This window comes from Bombina bombina, chromosome 3 (genome assembly GCF_027579735.1).
Source record: "Bombina bombina isolate aBomBom1 chromosome 3, aBomBom1.pri, whole genome shotgun sequence".
Lineage (NCBI taxonomy): Eukaryota > Metazoa > Chordata > Amphibia > Anura > Bombinatoridae > Bombina > Bombina bombina.
The window spans coordinates 959,919,888-959,945,479 of record NC_069501.1 but is presented as its reverse complement, the minus strand read 5'-3'; the positions used below and the strand labels follow the sequence as shown (position 1 = coordinate 959,945,479).

Below are 25,592 nucleotides of genomic sequence, written 5' to 3'. Positions count from 1 at the left end.
TTGTGTTTTGTGACCCATTTTTTCTTCTTCAAGCAGATGAGCTGCCTAGGCCGGCCGTCATTGGCTTAGGTGGGAACTGTGGCTCTTACCCAGACAGCACTACGGCTATCAAAGAAATACTGGCATCTGTTTTAAACCTATCAAATGGAATAAAATCAAAGATAATAATAAATACAGACTACCAAGACAGTGATGAAGAAAATTCTGAGGACAGTAGCTGCAGTAGTGACTTGGACAACGATTCAGACTGTGTTCCACTCATCACCTGTGCCCAAAATGACATTCGGTTTAACAGAAGCAAAGCATCTTGGGAAACCCCACTGTCTGTCTCTCTTAACACAAAGGAACCACCCATTTCTTTGGGACATATGAAAGATGCACTTAAAACTAGGACTCGGGATAGTTCACCACAACCAGTTTGTGAAGTCTGCACAGAAGTAGCTCTAACTGGTCCTGTGGTCACCTCACAAATGAATTTTCCCCTGACTTGCTTTCAAAGGGACTTGAGAAGGTTTTCTACCCCAAACCTTTCTAACTACAGTTTAAATTCTGATGACACCTTGTCAAGAGTCACTTCAGAGGTACTTACATTGCCCTTACGTGCTGAAACGTCAGACTCTGTATTGTATAAAGCTGAAGATGCCAAATCTTCTTGCAGGCGATCACAGTCCTATTCCAACATTCATAATGGTGAGTAGTTAATACATTGTGTGTTAGTCTTTGTGTATTGTACCTCTGAAACCATAAGAGGGTAACTACTTCTGTACTGCTGTGTAAGTCATCAGAAGTTGGCACCAGCCAGTCCCCCAGTATAAGTACCGGTTATTCACCAGTTTTGTTTAGTGACTGGTGTAGCAGTCTCATATGTTGTAGATATAGAGAGCTTATCTGCTAAACTCACAATCATATCAACTTAATGTTAGAGGGATATTGAAACAAATATCAATAATTTTATCTCAGCACATGCATATTGAATTGCAAAATATCTGCCTATAAAATGGTTGTAAAGCACTTTCCTTTCACAATGTGTTTGACTTTGCAAATCGGGAATAAACCACCGTAAAACCTTTTTGTTGATTGTTTTACAAACCATTTCACCCTTCCTTTAAAAGCAAAGCCAAGCTACTTTTAATGCTTATATGTAGTACTCTGATTATAGCCTACATACGGATGACCTGTTACTTCAAGGGCCACAAGACCATCTTTTGAAACATTGTTATCCGCTTTTTCAAAATAAGGGTGTTATTTGTGTGCCTTGTTTGTTGTATGTAGGAGAGAATTGCTCCCATACAGTACATATGTTGGTGCGTGTTCTTTTTCTCTTCTCATTCTGACACTAGACAATAATGCATTGGGTTCTGAGTAAGAGGAAAGATTATCATCCTGTACTCACAAGTGGTTATAAGACCTAGGCCAGCATGCCTAGTTGTAATAAGAAATCTCCATCAATGCTTCATTAGACTTTACAAATCCTAACATATAATTCCTATTGGCTAGTTCTTAGATCAGCCTAAAAAATTGGGACCACTCAGTGCAGTAGAATTGCCTAGTAAAAAAGACAATTATTTAACACTCTGTTTGTACATCGTGCACCAGCATTCAAATACAAAACCTTCTCAGAGAGTCTGCAGAAAAAAAAACTGTACTATAAAATCCGTTTCCTCTTAATGTGTTCCAAATGACTTGTTATACCTACGGAAGTGTATTAAATATATGGTAAATTGTTCCTTCATGTTTTATATTTGTAGATAACAATGGGCTGAGTCTGCAAGTAAAGCAGATCTGCTAATGTTATTTATGTCAGGCATTTAAATGCTTTTTATATTCAGCTCCCCAGTTATAATTAGCAACTAGTTTATGTACAAAATCTCTCTTCCTCATACCCATAACTGTGAGATTAATTGGTGCTATGTCTTATTTTTACATAGCTTTTCTACAGAGAAAATATTTGTTACTCATATTTTAAGTAAAGGTGTTGATACAACAGGCAAAAATAGCTATTACAAGCAAAGTTTAAAGGAGCTGTTTGCAAAGCATGAAATACAGGTAAAATGGACCATTGGCAACACATTTAAAGGGGGAAAATATCCATTTAAAGGGACATTAAATGTTAGATTAATGCATTCAAAGAAAAGATTAGTCTGAGAAAAATATGTAGATGTATTTTACCATCATTAAAAATTATGGGTAGTTTCATTGATCAAACGTGTACAAAATGGTGCTAAACTCACCCTTTCTTTGCCGTTGCACATTGCTAAATTCAGCGGCTACGGCTGCCCACGGCACAACGATCTCCTTCAATGAGGCGATGTTTGCACCTCTAAACCAATAGCTGTGCATGTCAGCTGGCAGGTTTCTGTATGCTTGCACTGTTATTGGTTCAGAGTTTAGCACCCTTTTGTACACGTTTGATCAATGACACCCCTTGATTTTTAGTGATGGTAAATACAACAAACACAAGGATTTACCATCACTTTAAAGGGACACAAAACCCAATTTTTTTTTTTAATTCATGATTCAGATAGAGCACGCAATTTTAAGCAACTTTCTAATTTACTGCTATTATCAATTTTTCTTCATTCTCTTGCTATCTTTATTTAGAAAGCAGTTATGTGATGCATAGGAGCCGGACCATTTTTGGTTGAGAACCTGGGTTATGCTTGCTTATTGGTGGGTAAATGTAAGCCTCCAATAAGCAAGCTCTATCCATGGTGCTGAACCTAAAATGGCTGGCTGCTAAGATTTACATTCCTGCTTTTATAATAAAGATAGCAAGAGAAGAGAGAAATTGATAATAGGAGTAAATTAGAAAGGTGCTTAAAATGCCATGCTCTATCTGAATCATGAAAGAAAAAAAAATTGGGTTTAGTGTCCCTTTAACTTTTTCATAATTTATTAAAAAAAAAAAAAAAAAAAAAGGGGGGGGGGATATAAACAAAATCAAGAGTTGTTCTGCGGAGGCTATTAAATATAATATATACAGGCTTGGCTGTGCAGATATATGCAGCTAGACCCTTAGGGGTCGATTTATCAAAGGCTTTTGCCAGCCTTTGAGCACCTACGGCTGCAGATTCTCACAAGAGAACCTGGACGCCGTATTTAACAAGCAGAGGTCATCAGACCGCTGCTTTCCTAACGTTTTGCCACTTCTAAAAAAAACAATCTCCGCGGTCTAGTCCGATTAGGGTGATTGACAGTTTCTGCCTGCCCGTGATAGGCTGTTCATGGGCAGGGGGGCGGGATTGCACGTGAGCGCAAAATAGCGCTCGTGTGCAGTGCTAGATATTCCGCCAGCGGAGTTCAGCCCGCCAGAGGCGAGCTGCGGCGGACAGGGGCGCGTATATGTGCCCGTGTCCGCCTCAGCTTGATAAATCGCCCCCTTTGTGTATAGTGGAGGTACCGTAGTGTACAGTAGCATCTGCTGTTCTTCTGATTGGCTGTTTTGTCAAAACTAAAAGGGGGGAAAAAAACACAGCTGAGATTGCTGGCTGCTTGAAGCTAAAATGTAAGCATTTTTATTTTAAAGAAATTCATCTTTTGAGGTTGTCTTTCCTAAATCGATACATTTTTGTATTTGTTTTTGTCTTTATGAACTTAAAGGGACAGTCCTAGTCAAAATTAAACTTTCATGATTCAGATAGGCCATGCAATTTTTAAACCACTTTCCAATTTACTTTTATCATCAAATTTACTTTGTTTCTTTGGTATACTTTGTTGAAAAAGCTAAACCTAGGTAGGCTCATATGCTAATTACTAAGCCCTGGAAGGCCGCCTCTTATCTCAGTGCATTTTAACAGGGTTTTTTTTCACAGCTAGACAGAGCTAGTTGATGTCATATAGATAACATTGTGCTCACTCCTGTGGAGTTTTTATGAGTCAGCACTGATTGGCTAAAATGCAAATCTGCCGAAAGACCTAAAATAAGGGGGCAGTCTGCAGAGGCTTGGATATAAGGTAATGAGAGGTGAAAAATGTATTAATATAACCATGTTGGTTATGCAAAACTGGGAAACGTGTAATTTTAAATACAAATTGCAATCTGTATGATAATGTCCCTTTATATCTGGGTAGAATTTATCAATGATCAATACAGCTTTATTTTGTCAAATGAGTATGGTCTTCTATACGTTTAGGGACAGTCAACATCAGAATTTTTGTTGTTTAAAAAGATAGATAATCCCTTTATTACCCATTCCCCAGTTTTGCATAACCAACACTGTTATATTAATACACTTTTTACTTCTGTGACTATCTTGTATCTAAGCATCTTCTGACCGCCCCTAATCACATGACTTTTAGTTATTATCTATTGACTTGCATTTTAGCCAATTAGTGCAGTGTCTGCCACGGGCGTGATCACAATGCTATCTATATGGCCTACATGAGCTTGCTCTCCCCTGCTGTGAAAAGCAAATAAGAGGCGGCCTTCAAGGGCTTAGAAATTATCATATGTGCCTTCCTAGGTTTGCTTTCAACTAGAATACCAAGAGAACAAATCAAAATTGTTGATAAAAGTAAATTGGAAAGTTGTTTTAAATAACATGTCCTATTTGAAAAATGATAGTTTCTTTGGGACTTGACTGTCCCTTTGACTGATTTCCTGTCCCCCAAAACCAAAGGAACCTTGCTAACCAATCACAAACGAATGCACGTTAAAAGGATTTTACACTTAAACTTTTTATTAATGTAACTATCTCTTTATTGTGCAGCTTCTGAGAAGACATTAACAGCAAGTACAGAGACCACACTCAATGCAGCAGAAAAGGTCTTTGAACCAACTGTAAACCTGGAGAATGTAAGAAATAAATATATTTTGATAGTTTAGGAGAGTTTAATGCATGTGATTTGTATCTTTGAGCTTTCATAATAATTTGGAGGTCCTGGTACTCTGCCAGTGCATTATTTAAACCTTTACATTAAAAACAAATTGTAAGTAGTGTTTTGCACTAATTTATTGGTTTTTAGTATATATAACAGAAGGCAACTCAAGCTTTATGTACGGTGATGTGAGGCCTTAGAGCCAGGTAAATGGAAGTCTAATATCTGAAGCAGGTTTTCTGGAATCACAGGTTTATGAATATCTCTGAACCCATAAAAAGGTTAGACCAATACCAGACTGCACAGTCAGTAGTGTGCCAGGTGTTTTCCCACTGCTTCAATACATCATTTTTCTATGTTATGTCTAGTATTTGACATATTTGGTACATAGATCTGCTATATTAAGTTCTGTGAAACCCTTTTCCCCTTTTTTTAGTTCTGTATCTGTACAAGTTTATTTGATTTTTAATAGCCTTGATTTTTATCTAAAATCAGAACATTTTTTTTATAAACCATCTAGGATTTCAGAACAGGTGGCTTAACACAAGCTGTCAGGAATGCAGATATAGGCCTGCTTACTGGATAAGGAATAAAGTAACTTTTATAAACATTTTATGGAATTCTGTGTCTACAATTAGTTTGTTTCAGATAGTAAATAAATACACACACAACTTAATATAATTTATATAAAGTTACTTTATTCCTTTATTCAATTAAATCTTTATTTTATCTCACAAGGCCATTTATTGTATGTTTTTGTTTTAACTTGTTGTTCATTACTTTGGGGTGACACATTTTGCCACAGGAATCTTGATGTTTACTTCATAGTAACTTTTTGTTTTCCTTTAACATTGCCATTTAAAGCATCATTATGTATAAATTACCTGAGTAAGAGAACATGCTGTTTCTAAAGAAACAAAACACACTGTCTAGTAAATGAATGTTTTTATCATGTGACTAAGCAGAGATCACCTGTTCCTATAACCTGTGGTTTCCACTCACGCACACCCTGGCTGACTTTGTGCTGATTTTTCTAGAAACTTAAGACTCTCGTGTGTCTTAGAGGTTGATCTATAAGCTACTTTTTACTGGATTTTTTTAGGGAATTGACCTTGCAACCAGCCAGTGTTTAGCTGTGACCATGATATATTATTATATTGACAATGGAATTCTTATGGAAAAATAATAGGTTTATATACAGCGTACTACTATAATTGACTGGATTGCCAGTTAAAAGCAGGTGCCTTAATGCACAACTGATCTTGCTGGATACTTTATAATAATATCTTGTGTTTTTTCTTGGCTTGTCTGAAATAAATAAGATGAGAACGTTTATCTCCTCAGGCATATAGGCAAGTGAAGTTAAACACATTTAGGGAATATTTAAATATGAATTACATAAGAAATATTTGTCATACTTCTAGACTTGTGTTTTTCCTTTGCATACATAAATATTAATCAGGAGCACCCAAAGGCTGCAATTCTAGTGTTTTAGACCGTATAGGAGTGACATGACAAAAAAAAAATAGATTCTTATCACATGGAATGTTTTTCAGAGTGATGAATGAAAATACTTCTAGAATAGACATTCACTCTTCCCTCCGTAAAACGGATTCAACCGAAGACCCATTCTCCCACAGTGGCAGCTTTTAGCTTCTCATAAGAAGCTGCCTTCTGCATTAAACAGAAACCTAATAACTAATTACAGTATCTCACAAAAGTGAGTACACCCTTCACATTTTTGTAAATATTTTATTATATCTTTTCATGTGACAAAACTGAAGAAATGACACTTTGCTACAATGTAAAGTAGTGAGTGTACAGCCTGTATAACAGTGTAAATTTGCTGTCAAAATAACTCCACACACAGCCATTAATGTCTAAATCGTTGGCAACAAAAATGAGTACACCCCTAAGTGGAATAGTCCAAATTGGGCCCAATTAGCCATTTTCCCTCCCCGGTGTCATGTGACTCGTTGGTGTACAAGGTCTCAGGTGTGAATGAGGAGCAGGTGTGTTAAATTTGGTGTTATCGCTCTCACACTCCCTCATACTGGTCACTGGAAGTTCAACATGGCACCACATGGCAAAGAACTCTGAGTATCTGAAAAAAAAATTGTTGCTCTACATAATGATGGCGTAGGCTATAAGAAGATTGCCAAGACCCTGAAACTGAGCTGCAGCACGGTGGGCAGGACCATACAGCGGTTTCACAGGACAGGTTCCACTCAGAACAGACCTCGCCATTGTAGACCAAAGAAGTTGAGTGCACATGCTCAGCGTCATATTCAGAGGTTGTCTTTGGGAAAAAGACATATGAGTGCTGCCAGCATTGCTGCAGAGGTTGAATTGGTTGGGTGGTCAACCTGTCAGTGCTCAGACCATACGCCGCACACTGCATTTAATTGGTCTGCATGGCTGTTGTCCCAGAAGGAAGCATCTTCTAAAGATGATGCACAAGAAAGCCTGCAAACAGTTTGCTGAAGACAAGCAGACTAAGGACATGGATTACTGGAACCATGTCCTGTAGTCAGATGAGACTTAAACTTATTTGGTTCAGATGGTGTCAAGTGTGTGTGGTGGCAACCAGGTGAGGAGTAAAAGGACAAGTGTGTCTTGCCTACAGTCAAGCATGGTGGTGGGAGTGTCATGGTCTGGAACCATGAATGCCAACATGATCCTCTCCCTTCGGAGACTGGACTGCAGGGCAGTATTCCAACATAACGACCCCAAACACACCTCCAAGACGACCACTGCCTTGCTAAAGAAGCTGAGGGTAAAGGTAATGGACTGGCCAAGCATGTCTCCAGACCTAAACCCTATTGAGCATCTGTGGGGCATCCTCAAATAGAAGGTGGGGGAGTGGCAACCTGTGAAGCTCTGAACTCCATACCCAAGAGGGTTAAGGCAGTGCTGGAAAATAATGGACGGCACACAAAATATTGACACTTTGGGCCAAATTTGGACATTTTTTTTACTTGGAGGTGTACTGACTTTTGTTTAGACATTAAAGGGCCATGATACCCAAATGTTGAAACACTTTAAAGTAAGGCAGCATAGCTGCAAAAAGCGGACTAGAAAATATCACCTGAACATTTCTATTTTAAAAAAAAAAAAAAAAAAAAAAAAAAAGATATTTTACCTCAAAAGTTCCTCAGTAGCCACATCCCATTGTAAAGGACTTCTAAGCAGCAAATCAGTATGTCTGTCCCGGGACAGCTAAGGGATTGAGCCTTGTGCACTCTCATGTTATTTCCTTATTCAGTTTAAGGAAGTTTACTATGAAATCTCATGAGTTAAGTCGAATCTCATGAGATCACAGTAAAAGAGTTCATGACCTCAGCACTGTTGATGCTGATTGGCTGCTGTTCATTTCTTAATTTATTTTTATTTTTTTCCGGCAGCTGGGCAACAGCTGAATTAAAACTTTTTACACAGAACTTACTCTGCTGAGCTGAGGAAATTTTGAGGTAAAATATCTTCCTTTCTCTTGTAAAGGTGTATCCAGTCCACGGGTTCATCCATTACTTGTGGGATATTCTCCTTCCCAACAGGAAGCTGCAAGAGGACACCCACAGCAGAGCTGTCTATATAGCTCCTCCCCTAACTGCCACCCCCAGTCATTCTCTTGCAGCTCTCGACAAGAAAGGAAGTATCAAGAGAGATGTGGTGAGTTAGTGTAGTTTTTTTATCTTCAATCAAAAGTTTATTATTTTTAAACGGTACTGGTGTTGTCCTCTTTTTACTCTCAGGCAGAAATTGGAAGAAGAATTCTGCCTAAAGGTTTGATGATCTTAGCGGTTTGTAACTAAGGTCCATTGCTGTTCTCACACATAACTGAAGAGTATGGAAAGAAAACTTCAGTTGGGGGGGACAGTCTGCAGATTGCCTGCCTTGAGGTATGCTCCGTATATTTTTTTTCTAGAGAGATAAGGTCTAGAAAATGCTGACAGTGCCTGGTATATTTGAGGTAAGCCTGATACAGTGATTTAACAGCAACTGGGATCATGCTTGCAAACAAGGGTAATATTCATGTTAATACTCATATTGCTTAGTGTAAAAAAGTTTGCATGTTTTAGAGTAAAAAACTTTTTTTCTCCGAAGGTGATAAATCTTTATTTTGGGGCCTAGTTTCCCACATGGCTTGTTAGATTACTCCTAAAAAAGGCTCCCTGACTTTCAGTGCATGGTGGGAGGGGTTTATTTTCGCGCAGTTAATCTTCAGACTGAGACATACAACTTCCCTAAAGGAGTCCTCTGGCATCTAGGACCACTATAGAGGGTGTTTTTCCTGCAAACAATCGTGTTTATGGGCAGGTAGGGCCACAGCAGAGCTGTGGCAGTGTGTTTGACCGTTTTTTAACGTTTTTTCCGTTTTTCTAATCCGTTTTGGGGCCTAAGGGGTTAATCGTCCATTTGCAAGTGGGTGCAATGCTGCTTTAGTCTGACTGCTTAGAGATTGAACGCTTGATTCTATCAAAGCGTGGTTTTTCCGAGTCGGTCATTGATACCTTAATTCAGGCTCGAAAGCCTGTCACCGGGAAAATCCATCATAAGATATGGTGTAAATATCTTCATTGGTGTGAATCCAAGGGTTACTCTTGGAGTAAAGTCAGGATTCCTAGAATATTATCTTTTCTCCAGGAGGGATTGGAGAAATGATTGTCTGCTAGTTCCTTAAAGGGACAGATCTCTGCTCTGTCTATTCTTTTGCACAAACGTCTGGCTGAGGTTCCAGACGTTCAGGCGTTTTGTCAGGCTTTAGTTAGAATTAAGCCTGTGTTTAAACCTGTTGCTCCACCATGGAGTTTAAATTTAGTTCTTAAGGTTCTTCAAGGGGTTCCGTTTGAACCTCTGCATTCCATAGATATCAAGCTTTTATCTTGGAAAGTTCTGTTTCTAGTAGCTATCTCCTCGGCTCAGAGAGTTTCGGAGTTTTATGCTTTACAGTGTGATTCCCCTTATCTGATTTTCCATGCAGATAAGGTAGTTTTGCGTACCAAACCTGGGTTTCTTCCTAAGGTAGTATGTAATAAGAACATCAGGAGATTGTTGTTCCTTCATTATGTCCTAATCCTTCCTCAAAGAAGGAACGTCTTTTACACAATCTTGATGTGGTTCGTGCTTTAAAGTTTTATTTACAAGCCAAGAAGGATTTTCGTCAAACATCTGCTTTGTTTGTTGTCTACTCTGGACAGAGGAGAGGCCAAAAGGCTTCGGCAACTTCTATCTTTTTGGCTAAGAAGTATAATACGCTTAGCTTATGAGACTGCTGGCCAGCAGCCTCCTGAAAGAATTACAGCTCATTCCACTAGAGCGGTAGCTTCCACATGGGCTTTTAAAAATGAGGCCTCTGTTGAACAGATTTGTAAGGCGGTGACTTGGTCTTCGCTTCATACCTTTTCTAAATTCTACAAATTTTGATACTTTTGCTTCTTCGGAGGCTATTTTTGGGAGAAAGGTCTTACAGGCAGGGGTGCCTTCCCTTTAAGGGCCTGTCTTGTCCCTCCCTTCATCCATGTCCTAAAGCTTTGGTATTGGTATCCCACAAGTAATGGATGAACCCGTGGACTGGATACACCTTTTACAAGAGAACAAAATTTATGCTTACCTGATAAATTTATTTCTCTTGTGGTGTATCCAGTCCACGGCCCGCCCTGTCATTTTAAGGCAGGTGTTTTTTATTTTTAACTACAGTCACCACTGCACCCTATAGTTTCTCATTTTTTCTTGCTTTTTTGTCTCACTGGGGGTGGCAGTTAGGGGAGGAGCTATATAGACAGCTCTGCTGTGGGTGTCCTCTTGCAGCTTCCTGTTGGGAAGGAGAATATCCCACAAGTAATGGATGAACCCGTGGACTGGATACACCACAAGAGAGAAATTTATCAGGTAAGCATAAATTTTGTTTTTTAGAGTGCTCTGTTCCTCGGGATCGGGGAATCGGGAGCCCACTGAGCCATCTGCCTCTGGGGATTCTATTTTATCATGAGACAAGTTCCCTACCACCAACTCTTACTACACATGCAGGTAACCCAAACACTACTTATCCTTCTAGGGAGTGTGGCCTGTTTCCACCAGAGGTTACGACACTGTTCTGCATGGCAATATCTTTGGCACTGGCGCATTTTCTAGGAGTGTGCTTATGATATTGTCCTTATTCCGTTAACCGGGGCTTGTCAGGCGTGGGATCACCTGGTCCGTTCAGCCCTCCAGGGGAGCGACTGCCCCTGAGGCCTCAGGGACGCAACCTTCAGGGCCGCTGTTTCTTTTGTCCCGGTGGAGGTATGTTGCGCCTTCGTGTTCTACTAAGGCACGTTTTTGGCATTGATGGAGGATCCCACTCTTAATGGGTCTGGGGATTCTCAGTCTTAATCTTCGACTGGCTTGAATGCATAGACATAAGGGGATGAAGTAATCTTCTTATGGGTTTTTGTTATTTGTGTATCCTTTTCCAGTTCTGAGCTTGGAAGTCTCGGACCCCTGTTGGGCTGGTCCTGTGGATCTGTCCGTTCTTCCTGGGCGATAACCTACGGGTTGCCTCATCTTTTTATTTTCATCCAGTGAGGATGATTTTTATTTGGTTTAAAGCTCATGTTGTGGTGTGCTGTTTCCTTCGGGAACTTTCTTCTCTGGAATTGATTCTCACAATTTTGTGGTCACACTGTTTACAAAAGTCTGTCTGACTTGTTCTTTATCCCTCCATCTCGGGGGAGACTCTGTGGCCTTGACAGTGCTGGGGCCCTTGGATTCACTCTGGTCCTGACTGGGTACAAATCCTTCTGTCTTTTGAGGCCTAGTTCAGTCACATGGCACCTTTCTATGTCTGGTTGGTCCGGTGAGGGTGCCTAGTGATAACAATGTGATTTGTGTTGTTTACTTTTATTTTACAAGCTTCAACTAGCATCCTGAGAGGACTTGAGGGTCGGAGGTTGCATAGGGGCATGGGGGATTGGTTCAGTCCTCATTCGCCTTTCAAGCTAGTGGGCCGGGACATACTCAGTCATTTCCAATTTTTCCATGCACTAAAGTGTTCCTTCCCGTTGTGGGTTGGAGACTTTAGGTCCTTCATACCGCCGTTCTTACGGTTTTGCCTTTCATGGTCTCTTTGGAAGTGTCCTTTTTAGGACTTGTTACTATTTTAGAGGTTCTCTTCCTTTGGGTCGAGACTTTCTGGACTTCGTCGTTTTTTTTTTTTTTTTCTGGCTGCTTTGGCCGCTTAAATAGGAAGTGAAGGCCGTGAGTTTCTGTCTTCCTTTGGGAGTTAGTCGTCTCCATATCTGGGGCGATAGGAGGTGTTGTCTCTTTTTTTTTTTTTTTTTTTTTTTTTTCCCCATGCTTTTTGCTTAGGGGATGATTTTCAGCCTGGGTTCGGGATGCTTTGCATTCTTCTCCCTTCGGTGTGGTCCTCTGGAACATTAATCTGAAAGGATTATGGAGACTAGCGTTTCTTTCTACTCTCTTTCGGGTGAGTCTGTTCTCGTTCTCATTTCCTTTAGTGTTGCCCTTGGGGCCTTTGGGCTCTAGAGAAATTGCGTGACTTACGAGTAAGTCCTGTACCCGTTCTCCGGGATTCCTGGTTCTCATCCCCTGTGAGTCTGATTGCTTCAGACGGAGTATCTTGTGTTCCCTGGAGGTGTTGTTCATTCTAGGACGATTCTGGGTCCCTGGTTCTTATCTTGGCTCCTTCTTGGATGTCTGGAGACTTATGATCCTGTGGACTGGTTCGGGACGACCCAGTTTTTTTTCAGGGACCCTATGTTGCGACATAGGGGCTAGCTCATTGGGCTTGCAAGCAGGAAGGCCAGAGTTCACATCCACCTTCGGTACTGGTTATAAACTTTAATGCCTGACTTGTCCTTCGGACGGAGTGTGCTCCTTTTTATGGGGATTTCTTTCTCTCTGTTGGGTCAACAGTGGTGTCTGGATGATTTTTTCATTCAGTCTGTTTTTTGATCATTCTATATCTTCATATCTTGTGGTCATATACGCTGTTCTTATCTGTGCCCTTCCCTTTTGAGGGGTTAGTTGGTCTTCCTTATGAGCTGGGGTTTTCTCTCTCTGGAGGGTCTTTGTCCTGCCCTGTGTGTAGGAGGTTTGATCAGGTGGCCTATTCCTGTAGCAGGCAGCATCTGCTGCTCTGTGGGCTCTTTTCCACCTGTTGGAATTTGACCTTTCTATGTAGAGACTGTCTAAGAGAGCTGTGACAGGTCTTCCTACAAATCTATTGCACGTTTCTCTGTTCCAGGTCCCAGGGGGTTCTCCTTGGGAGTGCCTTATTTTGGAGGAGAGGTTTGGGTTGGCACCCAAGCTCTGTTGGGGTGGGTGAGTCCCCCCCTTTTCTTTCCATTCCCTGGAGGCTTGTGGTTGGGTTCTTTCTGCCCCCCCCCCCGTCTATCAGACATGCCTGTCGCTTGGTCTGGTTCGGTGTTGGAGCAGGATCTGAGATCTGTTGCTCTGCTAAATTCATCCTTGAATCATTTGAGGTACGTTAAGCCTCTTGAGGTTTCTCCTTTCTCCATGTTCAAGGTTTGTGGGAAGGACTGGCGGCTCTTAGCCTGCAACGTTATCCGCTGGTTGGTGGATACTTAGCAATCTAAAGGTTCCTGTCAGCTTTTTACAGTTATATGCTAAACTGATGCAGTATGAGTATTATGTCCCTGTAATGACTGTGAGTTATTTTGAGGGGACAGCAAATTGACACTGTTATACAGGCTGTACACTCGCTACTTTTACATTGTAGCAACGTGTCATTTCTTCAGTGTTGTCACATTAAAAAAGATATAAAAATATTTACAAAAATGTGAGGGGTGTACTCGCTTTTGTGAGATATTGTATATACAAATCGATCTATATTCAGGGGATAAGCATTACTAGTGCCTTACTGTCTAAATGCATTATCATTTTATTAATAGTCAACCCTAAAGGGAGGATCAGATCACCTCTTCCATCTGACTAGCAGTGCTTTGAGAATGGACCAGATTATAACTAACTTTAATTTCGTCATAGCTGAATTATCCTAGAATCTATTACTCACTCTCTAAAAAGCTACAATACCACAACAAGATGTATTTCTGGTTTAACTTGTTGTGTTCAGAGCTACAGTAAATAATTAGGTGCTAGGCAGATTTTGGTTTTATAGCAAAATGCCAAACAAACTCCAGAGCAATAAATCCCATGTGTATACACAAAGATAATTTTGGTTTTATATGTAAATTAGCAGACGTTACTTTTGGCATTTAACCTAACACAATAATAATTTACATGAATGTGATGCACAACTTTTGTAGCAGAAACATCAGATTGAAGCGCAATTTATCTCTCATACATTCTGAAAGTATGTTCATAACTTGTGTAAATAAACCGCAAATAACGTGTGTTTTTTTATTTTAGGAAAACGCACACTTCTTGGTAGCAGATCTATTGATCTCAGTTGTTGAGAAAATGAAGAGTAGTTTGCAGTGCTCACAGTGGGAGCTGTATAATGAAGACTGGTGCGGTTCCCAGCACTTGCAGGACAATGCTGACAGAGGTCACGTACAGCGCTTCCAATGGGATCAGTGCGATATGGGTCATATTCCGCCTACTACCTCGGAGCAGTGGAATGGAGGTGGAGGCACTGCGTATCGGCAGTGGTGTAAACAAGACCATGTGGCTATTCCCATTGCCAGACACAAAAATTATTCAGAATCGGCAGCTTCTGTTGACAGTGGCTATGAAGGTAAATACTTGTTTTCACTATCACAGTAAACGTTTTTAAGCACAGCTACTTTTTTTTTTTCTCTTGGCCTCAATGACATCTTTAAGGAACATTATAGTTGAATGTTGTTATCTATATGAAGAGCAGCTTTTTAAACATTTTGACATTGATTTGCTACTCATGATTGCATACACGTTTTGTTGTTTTGTTTTTGATTTGCCGTAAATGCTCAGAACTAAACCTTGAATTTTGTTAAAGGGACCTTTTTATACTCGGGATATCCTATCTATAATGAAGCACTGCATTGCAAGATTTAAATGGTTTTACCCTTTTTTTTTTTTTTTTTTTGTTTTTGGTCCTATTTTACTGTATACGGTTTTACAAATCAAGAGCGGCTCAGAGATGCACATCATGAAAGTTCATGTTCTTATTAGCTGGTAACAGGGACGGAGCATTTTTAGCTTAGAGAACACGCTTATTTACATAACTATGGTTGACATTTAGCTTGTCTGCGAGGAAGCAGAACAAGCACAAAGTGCCACTATAAGGTATTTTACAGAAAAAACGGGCAAAATAAGTAATGAAAGTGTATTGCAATGTTGATGTTTTATGCAGATTAAATATTGAATGTTTCTTTTAGTTTTTTTTTTTTTTAAATATTTCTTTATTGAATGAGACACATTTATGATAATACAATCCTGTTTCAGAGACTTGGTCATTTTAAGGCATACATTGCCTTTTGTTTTCCATTAGTACACAACATATATAAACATCCAAAGAAAATTAAACATTTTGTTTTCAAATTTGTCTCACATTTTTCCTGTATTTTTTTTTTTTTTTTTTCTGTTAACCCAAATGTGTTCCTCAAATTTTCATTTATATAAAACAAAATCGACACAACAAAGAAAGAGAGAAAGAAGAGAAAAAAAAACCACAACCCCCCCCTTCCTCCCCTCGTCCAAATCTAACCGCTCTTGCGATCTTAACTAAAATAAAACTCATCTCGCCAAGAGTCTCCAGAAAAAGAATACTACTATCCCTAATATTTCAAAAATCCCTATCTTACTAGTACTTCGTAACTTGGGGAGTTAAACTTCTCTACTTGAAGAATACCAATTCACTGGGAATATATCTAACATAACTAGTTTTGCAAATGTCTCAGAACTTAAAAAAGGATACAAAATTTGTTTCTGAATCTGTAGTGTATATGTTTTAATTATAGGTAACCATCCTAATATAAATCTTTTTATTTTATGTTCCTTAACATTCTTCATGTGAAATGATTCAAATACAATATGATTTTGAATTTCCTTAATTATCCTGGCCAATGAGGGTGCAGCTGTAGATTTCCAGTTTTTTACGACCAAATGTCTTACCAGTAGTATAAGTGTATTTAAAGTTTTAACTTGTAATCCTAGGTCCGATGTATACCTTTTTAAAAAAATAACTGTTTCCATGTCTATGAATATATTTGAATTATAAAGTTTATTTATCCAATAAACTAACTTCTCCCACACTTGCTTCATTTTAGGACAGAGGTAAAACATATGACATATGCCCGCTTTTGAAAAATTACAACGCGGACAGTTAGCAATTTGTGCTGGGTACATTTTCGTCAATCGAGCTGGGGTTAAATAAAAATTATTAATAAGTTTATAATGGGATTCTTTCCAGCTCATAGGTATAGCTAACTTCCTTGTAGTCAAAAGACTTGTATTCATTCTTGATAACTCTAAATTAGGAAAATTATATTTCCAATTATCATATTTTATTCAAGGGAATAAGGCTTTGCTTAGCAAGTAGAATATCATATAACAAAGAGATAGATGTACAGCCTACTATGTATTGATGTGTATATATACTTTAATCTCGGTCCATTCCTTAAATTGATTCCTACCCCTTCTCATATCTTCTATAAAATGTCTAACTTGCAAATAACCAAAAAAACTGGTTCTAGGTAATTCAAATTGTGATACTAGAGTTTCGAAAGAGACAACACACCACTCATTCGTTAATACCTGGCTAATATACTTCAATCCTTTGTCTGCCCATTTTCTAAAGATATCTTGGTTAATTCCTGGTGTAAAACTGGGGTTACCCCTTATAGGAAGAAAATCCGAATAATATGGATCCATATCTAGTATGCAACACAATTTATACCAAGCTATGATAATATTCTTAATGGATATTAAGCAATCTACATTCCTCGGGAGTACTTTCAAAGGACAATATAAAATAGCTTTCAAAGAAAAAGGATATACAAAAAAACTCTCAATATCATTTGAGACCATATTTATATCAATCATCCACTCAATTGCTATTTTAGCTAAAAAGGCAATATTATAGAGGTGAATATCTGGTAAGGCAAGACCTGCCATTCTATAGGGTTGCGTCATCTTTTTTTAACGCTATTCTTGGTTTCTTGTCTTTCCATATAAAATTAGAAAAGGCAGAGTTAATTCTCCGTCAGTCGTAAGTCTTAATAAAAAGAGGTAGATTTTGGAGTAAATATAATAGTCTAGGGAAGACAATAGTTTTTAATTAGATTCACTCGGGCTGAAATTGACAGGGGCAAAGATACCCATAACTTTAAATCCGCAATAATTTTTTTGAATCAAAGGACAAAAATTTTCTGTATACCACTTATTAGGATTGGCGCTAAGTTTAATGCCTAAATATTTAAGGGTTTCAGTGGTTCTAAACAGGATCTGTTGCAGACTAGTATTAGTTTTATTTTACCACATAATTTCACTCTTATTACAATTGATATTATACCCGGAAAATTATGCAAAAAACTGTAAAGTGTCTACTATTAATGGAATTGATTGTATAGTGTTCTGAAGAAAAATCAATAAATCATCAGCATACAGTAATATTTTTAACTTACTCGAACCTAGCTTTATTCCTGATATTATATCCCTAAGCCATATTGCAAGAGGCTCTACAGCTAAATTAAACAATAGCGGCGATAGCGGGCAGCCCTGTCTTGTGCCTCTACCCATTATAATTTTTGATGAAAGAGAGCCATTCACCAGCAGATAGGAAATAGGATTCTTATACAGATTACGTATAAAACCCAGAAATTGGTCTTGAAGTCCAAATTTTGATACTGAACTAAATAAATATTCCCAATTAATCGAATCAAACGCCTTTTCGGCATCAAGAGTAAGGATTGCTAGATCCTGCATTAATTGGGAATTCGCTGTACCTTTTATAGACCATATATAATCCACATATGTAACAAGCTTTTGAATATTTTTCAAAGAGTTCCTATTTATCATAAAGCCAGTTTGATCTGGATGAATGAGATCGGTGAGACAATGAGCAAGCCTACTAGCGATTATAGAGGTTAATATTTTATAATCAGCATTTAACACTGATATGGGCCTATATGAGGTGGGATCTTCTGGGTCTTTCCCTTTTTTATTCCAACTTCTTTTTATTGAAAATAAGTCATAGAAATTACATGTTACATTAGAATGAGCAAAATAAATATAACTGACAGTCATAGTTGAAACATATGTTAACGTGGTTTGTAATTCCATACCCCGTTTGGGGTTGCTTGTTTTGTAAATAGGTTATGTGACGTTTTAACCAAATAAGAAAAAAGAACAAACAAACAAGAAACAAGTCAAAGCCTATATTCATTTTGTTATACTCTAACATTTCAGTTCTTTCTTAATGAGATTATACCTAGTATGTTGCCTCCTCTGCTGCATGTCCGCTCCGGGTCTCACCCCTAGTTCTAGTCTCCTATTTCTTTTCGTGTATACTGTTCCCAAATGGTTTGGGCTTCTATGTATGGTTCTCTGGTGGTGTTCTTATAAGAGCTGTATTCCTCAAGCTCAATTAATTCTGACACCCTTTTTTCCCACATTTGTAGGTCTGGAAGTGTATGTGATTTTCACTGTTTGGCTATAATAGATTTAACGCTGTTTATCATAATTCGGAACAATATTTGGTGTGCCTTAGAGGGCAGTTTCCTAAATTTAAGTAGGAAAATTAGTGGGTCTAAGGGCAAGATGCAGTTAAGGGCATTTTCCATTTCCGCTATACTGTCTCTCCATAATTGCTGTATTTTATTGCACCACCACCACATGTGCCCCATACCACTACCAACGTGTCCGCATCGCCAGCATCTATTGGAGACTGTAGGGTATAGTCTGTGTAGTCGTTTTGGGGTAAGGTACCAATTATGTAGTATCTTGTAGTTTAACTCGACTAAGTATGCTGATGAGGAAGTAGATTTTGTATTTCTAAATATATCTGCTGCAGTGTGTGGGAGGATTGTGACTCCCAGTTCCCTTTCCCATGATTCCAATGAAGTGGGTAGGTTGCCCGGGGGTGGCTGTGTAAGAATAGCGTAAATTCTGGATAGCGTGTGTCTCCTTGGGTGGTTATTTGCGAATAATTTCTCTGTTTGTGAGGGGTCTTAACATGTTATTGCTGTGTGTATGGGTCATTATGTAGTGGTGCAGCCGTCTATAGTTAAACCAGTTATGAAACCATGAGAGTCCCTGTTCTTGTAATTGTGATTGGAGCTGTATCTGTTCGTGATTAGTCACTTGGTGTATTTCTAAGTCTGTGATGTTGTTATCTAGCCTCTGTGTGTGTCCCAGCTTTGTCACAGAGAATTCACTATTATGGATCAGGGAGGTCAGTGGAGATGGGTTGGATGATAGATATGGGTTTTGTCTGTTTGCCACAGTCCACTGTCCTATTGTCTCCTTGGTTATTGGATTAGTGATGGTTTTGGCTAACATATTAAAGTTAGGATGCCAGCATAAGGTTGACAGTGGTACCCCTATACTCAAATTCTCTTCTAATGCGATCCATCTTTTCTGTGACTTACGGATCTTACAGTCCAAAATTCGTTGGACAAAAATTGCTGTTCTATATAAATCAATATTTGGTACTCCCAGTCCCCCTTGCTCTCTGGACCTCATCATTATCTTCTTATTGATTCTAGGTTGTTTACTCTTCCAAATAAAGGAATGGAAACACTGTTGCATCTGTAGAATATATTTGTTTGGTAGGGGAATTGGGAGGGTCTGCATGATGTATAATAATCTGGGGAATGCGTTCATTTTTATGGTGTTAATCCTTCCTAACCATGTTAAGTTTTTGGAGTTCCATGAGGAGAGATCTCTAATCAGGGCTCTGCGTATTGGAATGTAATTTAGTTTGAATATCTTGTCGATGTCTTCTGCTAACTGGATACCTAAATATTTTATAGAATTCTCATACCATCTAAATGGGCAATTTTGTGATATTTGGAGTTCCATCCACTTTGGGACGGAGACTCCAAGGATCTCGGATTTAGTATGATTAATTAAGAAGTTTGTGAGTTTATTAAATATCTTTAATTCCTTCATCAAAGGTGGTATGGATATATCTGGGTGGGTAAGAGAAAACAAAATATCGTCAGCGAACAGGGAGAGTTTATACTCCTGTTTTCCAACAACTATCCCTGCCACTTCCCTATTTAGTCTGATCTTGGTGGCTAATGTTTCTAGTAGACATACAAATAGTAACGGGGAGAGGGGGCATCCCTGTCGCGTGCCATTGGTTATCTGAAAGGGCTGCGAGAGGATGCCATTCAATGCTATTCTTGTGCTGGGACCCGAGTAAAGAGCAAATATTCTATGTAGCATAGTGTCTCCCAGTCCAAATGCCTGTAGTGTCAACTTGAGGAATGACCAACTCACTCGGTCGAAGGCTTTTTCCGCATCCGTGGATAACCACACAGCGGGGATACCTTCAGTCCTAGCATGCCAAATTAGATGCATGTTACGGACTGTGTTGTCCTTTGCTTCCCTATGGGGTATAAAACCCACTTGGTCCTGGTGGATTATGGAAGGGAGAAGCAGATTTAGCCTTGTCGCAAGTATTTTCGCATACATTTTAATATCAGAATTCAACAATGATATTGGCCGGTAGTTGTGTATTGAGTCTGTTGGCTTATTGGGTTTTGGGATCACCGTTATATGCGCTTGTAAAGCCATAGGTGAGAAGGGCTTATCTCGATCTATGGTTTGATAGTATGCCAATAAATGGGGGGCCAGTATACTTTTGAATTTAGTAAAGTACGCATTTCCAAAACCGTCTGGTCCTGGGGCCTTCCCTGTAGGGAGGTCCGAGATAGCCTCTTTAACCTCCTTAAGGGAGAAAGGCAAGTCCAATTCGGCTTGTTGCTCTGTAGTGAGAGAAGGTAGATGCAATTGTGATAAGTATGCGGCCATGTCTTGTGTTGTGGCGGTAGGTTGACTTTTCTCTAAGTTATATAACCCTTCATAGTATGCTCTAAATTTATCTGCAATATCCCTGGATGAGTACCAAGTTTTCCCGTTATGGTCTTTTATTGATAGAATATGGCGCTTGTTTGTGCGTTGCCGTAATAGTCTCGCTAGCAGTTTGCCTTGTTTATTATTTCCTTCGTAGTATGTTTTTTTTAGAAATAGCGCTGCACGCTTGGTCTCATGGCCTAAAAATAAGTTAAGTTGGTCTCTTTTGTGTTGTAAATTATCTAAAAGGGACTGGCTGTCAGGGAATCTTTTATGTATATCTTGTAGTTTGTTTAGCTCCTCCAGCAGTGAATTCAATAAGTGGGTCTTTTGTTTATTTCTTGCAGCTTTCAGGGCTATGATCTCCCCTCTAATCACACATTTATGTGCCTCCCATATGCACTGTGCATCTACGTCTTGGGTGCAGTTCACATTAAAATAATCTACTAATGAGGTAGCTATCTGTGTGCATATGATCGGGTCTGTCAGGAGGGTCTCGTCCAGTTTCCAAGTTTTGTTGTGTCTTTGTGTTGTGGGCCATTTGAGAGTGCAGCTGACCATAGCGTGGTCTGACCATGTTATTGGTGAGATGTCCGTATTTTGGACTAATTCTAGACTAGAAACATCTACAAAAATGTAGTCTATTCTTGTATAAACTCTGTGTGGGTGTGAGTAAAAAGTATAGTCTCTTGTCGAGGGGTGAAAGAGTCTCCAAGTGTCTTGTATTGCTAGGTTAGCTTTGATTGATTTTAACATTTTCTGCGGTACTGAGGACATTCCCCTTGAGCAGTCTATATCGGGATCCATTGCTAGGTTAAAGTCTCCTCCTAATATCAGACTTCCCTTTGTATTATCTAGGACGGAGTTTTTAATTGTGTAAAAGAATTGTGTTGCAGTGTTGTTAGGAGCATATACGTTAGCTATTGTTATTACTTTATTATAAAGTCTGCCAGTTAATATTATGGACCTTCCCTCTTTATCTTTATGTATGTGCATGGGACAAAAAGGAACATTTATCCTTATAAGAATACCCACTCCGTTATGTTTGGTGGAGTTAGATGCTAAATAAATCTTTCCGAATTTATTAAAAGACGTTGTGGGCTCCCTACCTCTTCTAAAATGGGTCTCCTGTATTAGAACTATGTCACATCGGAGTCTCTTATATTCCCTCATTGCCATAGATCTCTTTTGTGGGGAGTTCAAGCCCTTTACATTGTGGGAGACAATTTTAATCCTAAGAGAGTCATCTGTCATTATGTGTATATTGTAATTGTTTAGCATATGTTATTTTTTGAGAGACCCAGAGCGAGACATACCTTGCAGCAAGTTGGTGCTTAGCAGGGTCTTTCCCTTTTTTTATATATTAAAGATATATTCGCAGCAGAAAAATAATTTGAGATGGGCTTATTTGAAATGAAATAATTATTGTAAAGTTTTTGTAAAATAGGTGAAATATCCTCCATTAAAATTTTCAAATATTCTGCTGGGAAGCCATCTGGCCCTGCGGCTTTATTAAGTTTCACTTTTCTTATTGCCTCAGTCACTTCTTCCAATGATATAGGGGCATTTAATAGATTTAAATTTTCCAGAGTTATTTTCGGGGTTTGAATTTTAGCCCAAAATTCTTCCTGATTTACTGCATCACTTTTTTGCTCAGCATATAAATTCTGATAATAGTCATGAAAAACCCTCATCTCTGTATTATCCGTGAATCTTGTCTCTCTCTCCTTAACTGCCAGTATATAATTTTTTTTTCCCTATTCCTAACTACCATTGATAAATATTTAGCTGAACATCCATGAAAAGCCCTGAAGTGCATATTGAGTCTGGTATTTTCCTCTTGCGCTTTTTGTTTTAGTAGTATATCCCTTTCCTGCCTAGCCTTAATATATTTTCCCCAATTTTCATCACTATGATTATTAAAAAATCTCCTATATGCATTCCTAACACCGTTCATCATTTGCTTTTCAATCAAGTTTGCTTTTTTCTTTCTGGCGTAAACATAAGCACCAATCTCTCCTCTCAGGACAGCCTTAGAGGCTTCCCAAAAATTTTCAATCGAATTATATTGCGCTATATTAAATGTACAATAGTCTTTCCACTTCTGTCTTAACCAGTTATTAAACCTGAGATTGTTATATAGATATCTAGGGAAGTAGAAGGTATTTACTTTGTCTTTAGCTTTCACCAATGTGTCAAAATGAAGCGATATAATAGCATGGTCGGAGATCATTATATCATTTATAGACGTCTGAGATTTAACAATAGAAAGGGATTCCGCTATAAGAATATAATCTATTCGTGAAAATGTTTTAAAGGACTTGGTTTCGCAAGTGAATTTAATTTTATCAGGATTCTTAGCCCTCCAAATATCAATTAATTTCAAATGGGTACAAATTTTTTTAAAATATTTAGCCTGTTAATTATATCGGGCTTGATAATCTACGTTCATACTCTAGGTCCGGATATAAACACATATTAAAATCTCCGGCTACAATGAGGTTGTATTTAATATATGGAAATAATTTGACCTTCATATTATCCCAGAAAGAGGGAGAGAATCCGTTAGGGCCGTAAATATTACATAATATTAATTTTGTATTTTTCATTTGGACTTGTACAATGATATATCTAGCCTCTACATATATCTCAATGCATGAAACACTGTACGTCAGGTCTTTATTAAATAAAATCGCCACCCCACTTTTTCTACCTATACAGGGAGCTCCTATGACTTCTCCCACCCATTTTGATTTCAGTTTAACTATTTCCTTGTCTTTTAAGTGGGTTTTTTGGAGGAAGACAATACTTGGTGACGATTTACCTAACGTTTTTATAATCAATTTACGTTTGGCCGGGTAAGAAATACCCCCCACATTGCAGGACAATATCTTAAAATATTTACAAAACTCTGTCATAACCCCATATTAGGATCCTAATTTTCCTAGGGGAGGGGGGGGGAAGAGAGGGAAAAAAAACAAAAAACAAAAGAAAGGAAAGAAAAAAACAAAGTAGAGACATACAATAAAATCCATATAATCTTACAAATCATATTATCCTAGTTTTTATTGCAATTGAAATCTCTCTCTAGTTCTGTAGGGAATCAAGATTAGCTATAAACTCTTTAGCTTCCGTTATAGAATTTAGGTTTTTCTTTGTACCATCCTTTTCTATAATAATTCTAGCCGGATAAACCATATGTGCTTTTATACCTCTGTCTATCAATTGGGAACAGTAGGGGGCCATGTTTCTCCTCTTTGAGGAAGTCTCGTTCGAAAAATCTTGAAATATAAAGACTCTTTTATTAGCAATAGTGAATGTATCAGTTTGCCTATATAGCTTAAGCAGCTCAACTTTGTCTTGAAACCTCAAAACCTTGAATATGCAGATTCTATTTCTTGGGGAACCATCTTTGTTATATTTCCTTGGGCCTACCCTGTGTGCTCTTTCTCTCTGTAGAGGTAATTTAGAGGGGGGAAATCCCAGTAGCTGGGGTAAAGTATTAGAGGCAAAATTCAGCATATTTTCAAACTCTGCTGTCTCGGGGAGACCTACTATCCTTAAATTATTCCGCCTGGAGCGATCCTCAATATCCTCCAGGCGAGATTGTAAATTTTTAATCTTTGAATCTTGTTTAGCTAAAATACTATCGTGATTATTTACCAAGTCTTCCACATCTGAAATTCTATTCTCCGCTTCTGTAAGCCTTGCAGAGAATTGCTTTACTTCAGTAGTAAGCATATCTAGATTTATAGAGATATTAGAAAGATCTTTTTTAATTGCCTCAAATTGAGGTGTAAAGAGCAAATTTATTTGGGCAATCAATATTTGAGGGTCATTTAAAGGTTCATTAGTAGTCTCAAGGCTGACCTCTGGCATTTTATTACCTTTCTTTTCTCTTGTTTTGGTAGGCATTATTGGTGAACTTTCTCTGCCTTGTGCAATAAACCTTTCCATTGAAAGGTGAAGAGAGAAAAAAAAATAGTGATAACAAAAATTTGAGTGATAGTAAGGTAATTGTTAGATTACTGGGAAATAGTGAGTGAGCTTGGATATTGAGTGACTGAGTGTGAAATGAGTGAATCTTCCTAAGTGACTAAATGAGTGAAAGAGAAAAAAAGAACAAGTGAAGTGAGTGTGTGAAAAGAAAAAAGAAGAAAAAGGAAAAAAAGTGATATATTCGACTAATTAAGTAGTGCTTCCGTGACGTGCTGGAGTGTGTATTATATGCAGACAAGATTAATTACTTACACAAGAAGAAAATCAATGCTTACAACCTTTAAATGTCAGTGACTAAGCCTTGGATACAAAATTTCAAGATTCAAACTTGCTATTTTTCCCTCTTATTTAGAACAAAATTTGAAACCAATGCAAAGACTATCTTGTGTTATTTGTTCACACAGATTCAACTCTTATTAAACAAAAGCTAGTATTATTTGTCAATGCAGATTCAACTCTTATTATACAAGGGCTAGTGTTATTTGTTGGCACAAATTCAACTCTTATAATGCAAGGGCTAGAGTTATTTGTTAACCCGGTTTCAACTCTTATTATACAAGGGCTAGTGTTATTTAACACCTATTCAACTCTTACTAAACAAAAGCTAGTATTATTTGTCAATGCAGATTCAGCTCTTATTGTGCAAGGGCTAATGTTATTTTTTGACAGAAATTCAACTCTTATAGTGCAAAGGCAAGTGTTATTTGTTAACACAGATTCAACTCTTATTAAACAAAAAACTAGTATTATTTATCAATGCAGATTCAACTCTTATGCAAAGGCTAGTGTTATTT

The 25,592-nt window shown here is 38.3% G+C and overlaps 1 protein-coding gene across 4 annotated transcripts in view; it reads left to right on the top strand.

Moving 5' to 3' along the window:
• Positions 1–25,592, top strand: part of RUBCNL (rubicon like autophagy enhancer) — a 103,898-nt gene that overhangs the window by 30,748 nt on the left and 47,558 nt on the right. For 2 of the 4 annotated variants that reach the window (XM_053708011.1, XM_053708009.1), the window contains 3 exons: positions 37–690; positions 4,710–4,795; positions 14,209–14,536. In XM_053708011.1, the coding sequence (XP_053563986.1) occupies positions 37–690; positions 4,710–4,795; positions 14,209–14,536 (1,068 nt within the window). Of the gene's footprint in view, positions 1–33; positions 691–4,709; positions 4,796–14,208; positions 14,537–25,592 lie in introns of all 4 variants that reach the window. The other 2 variants (XM_053708010.1, XM_053708008.1) reach the window with 1 other exon arrangement.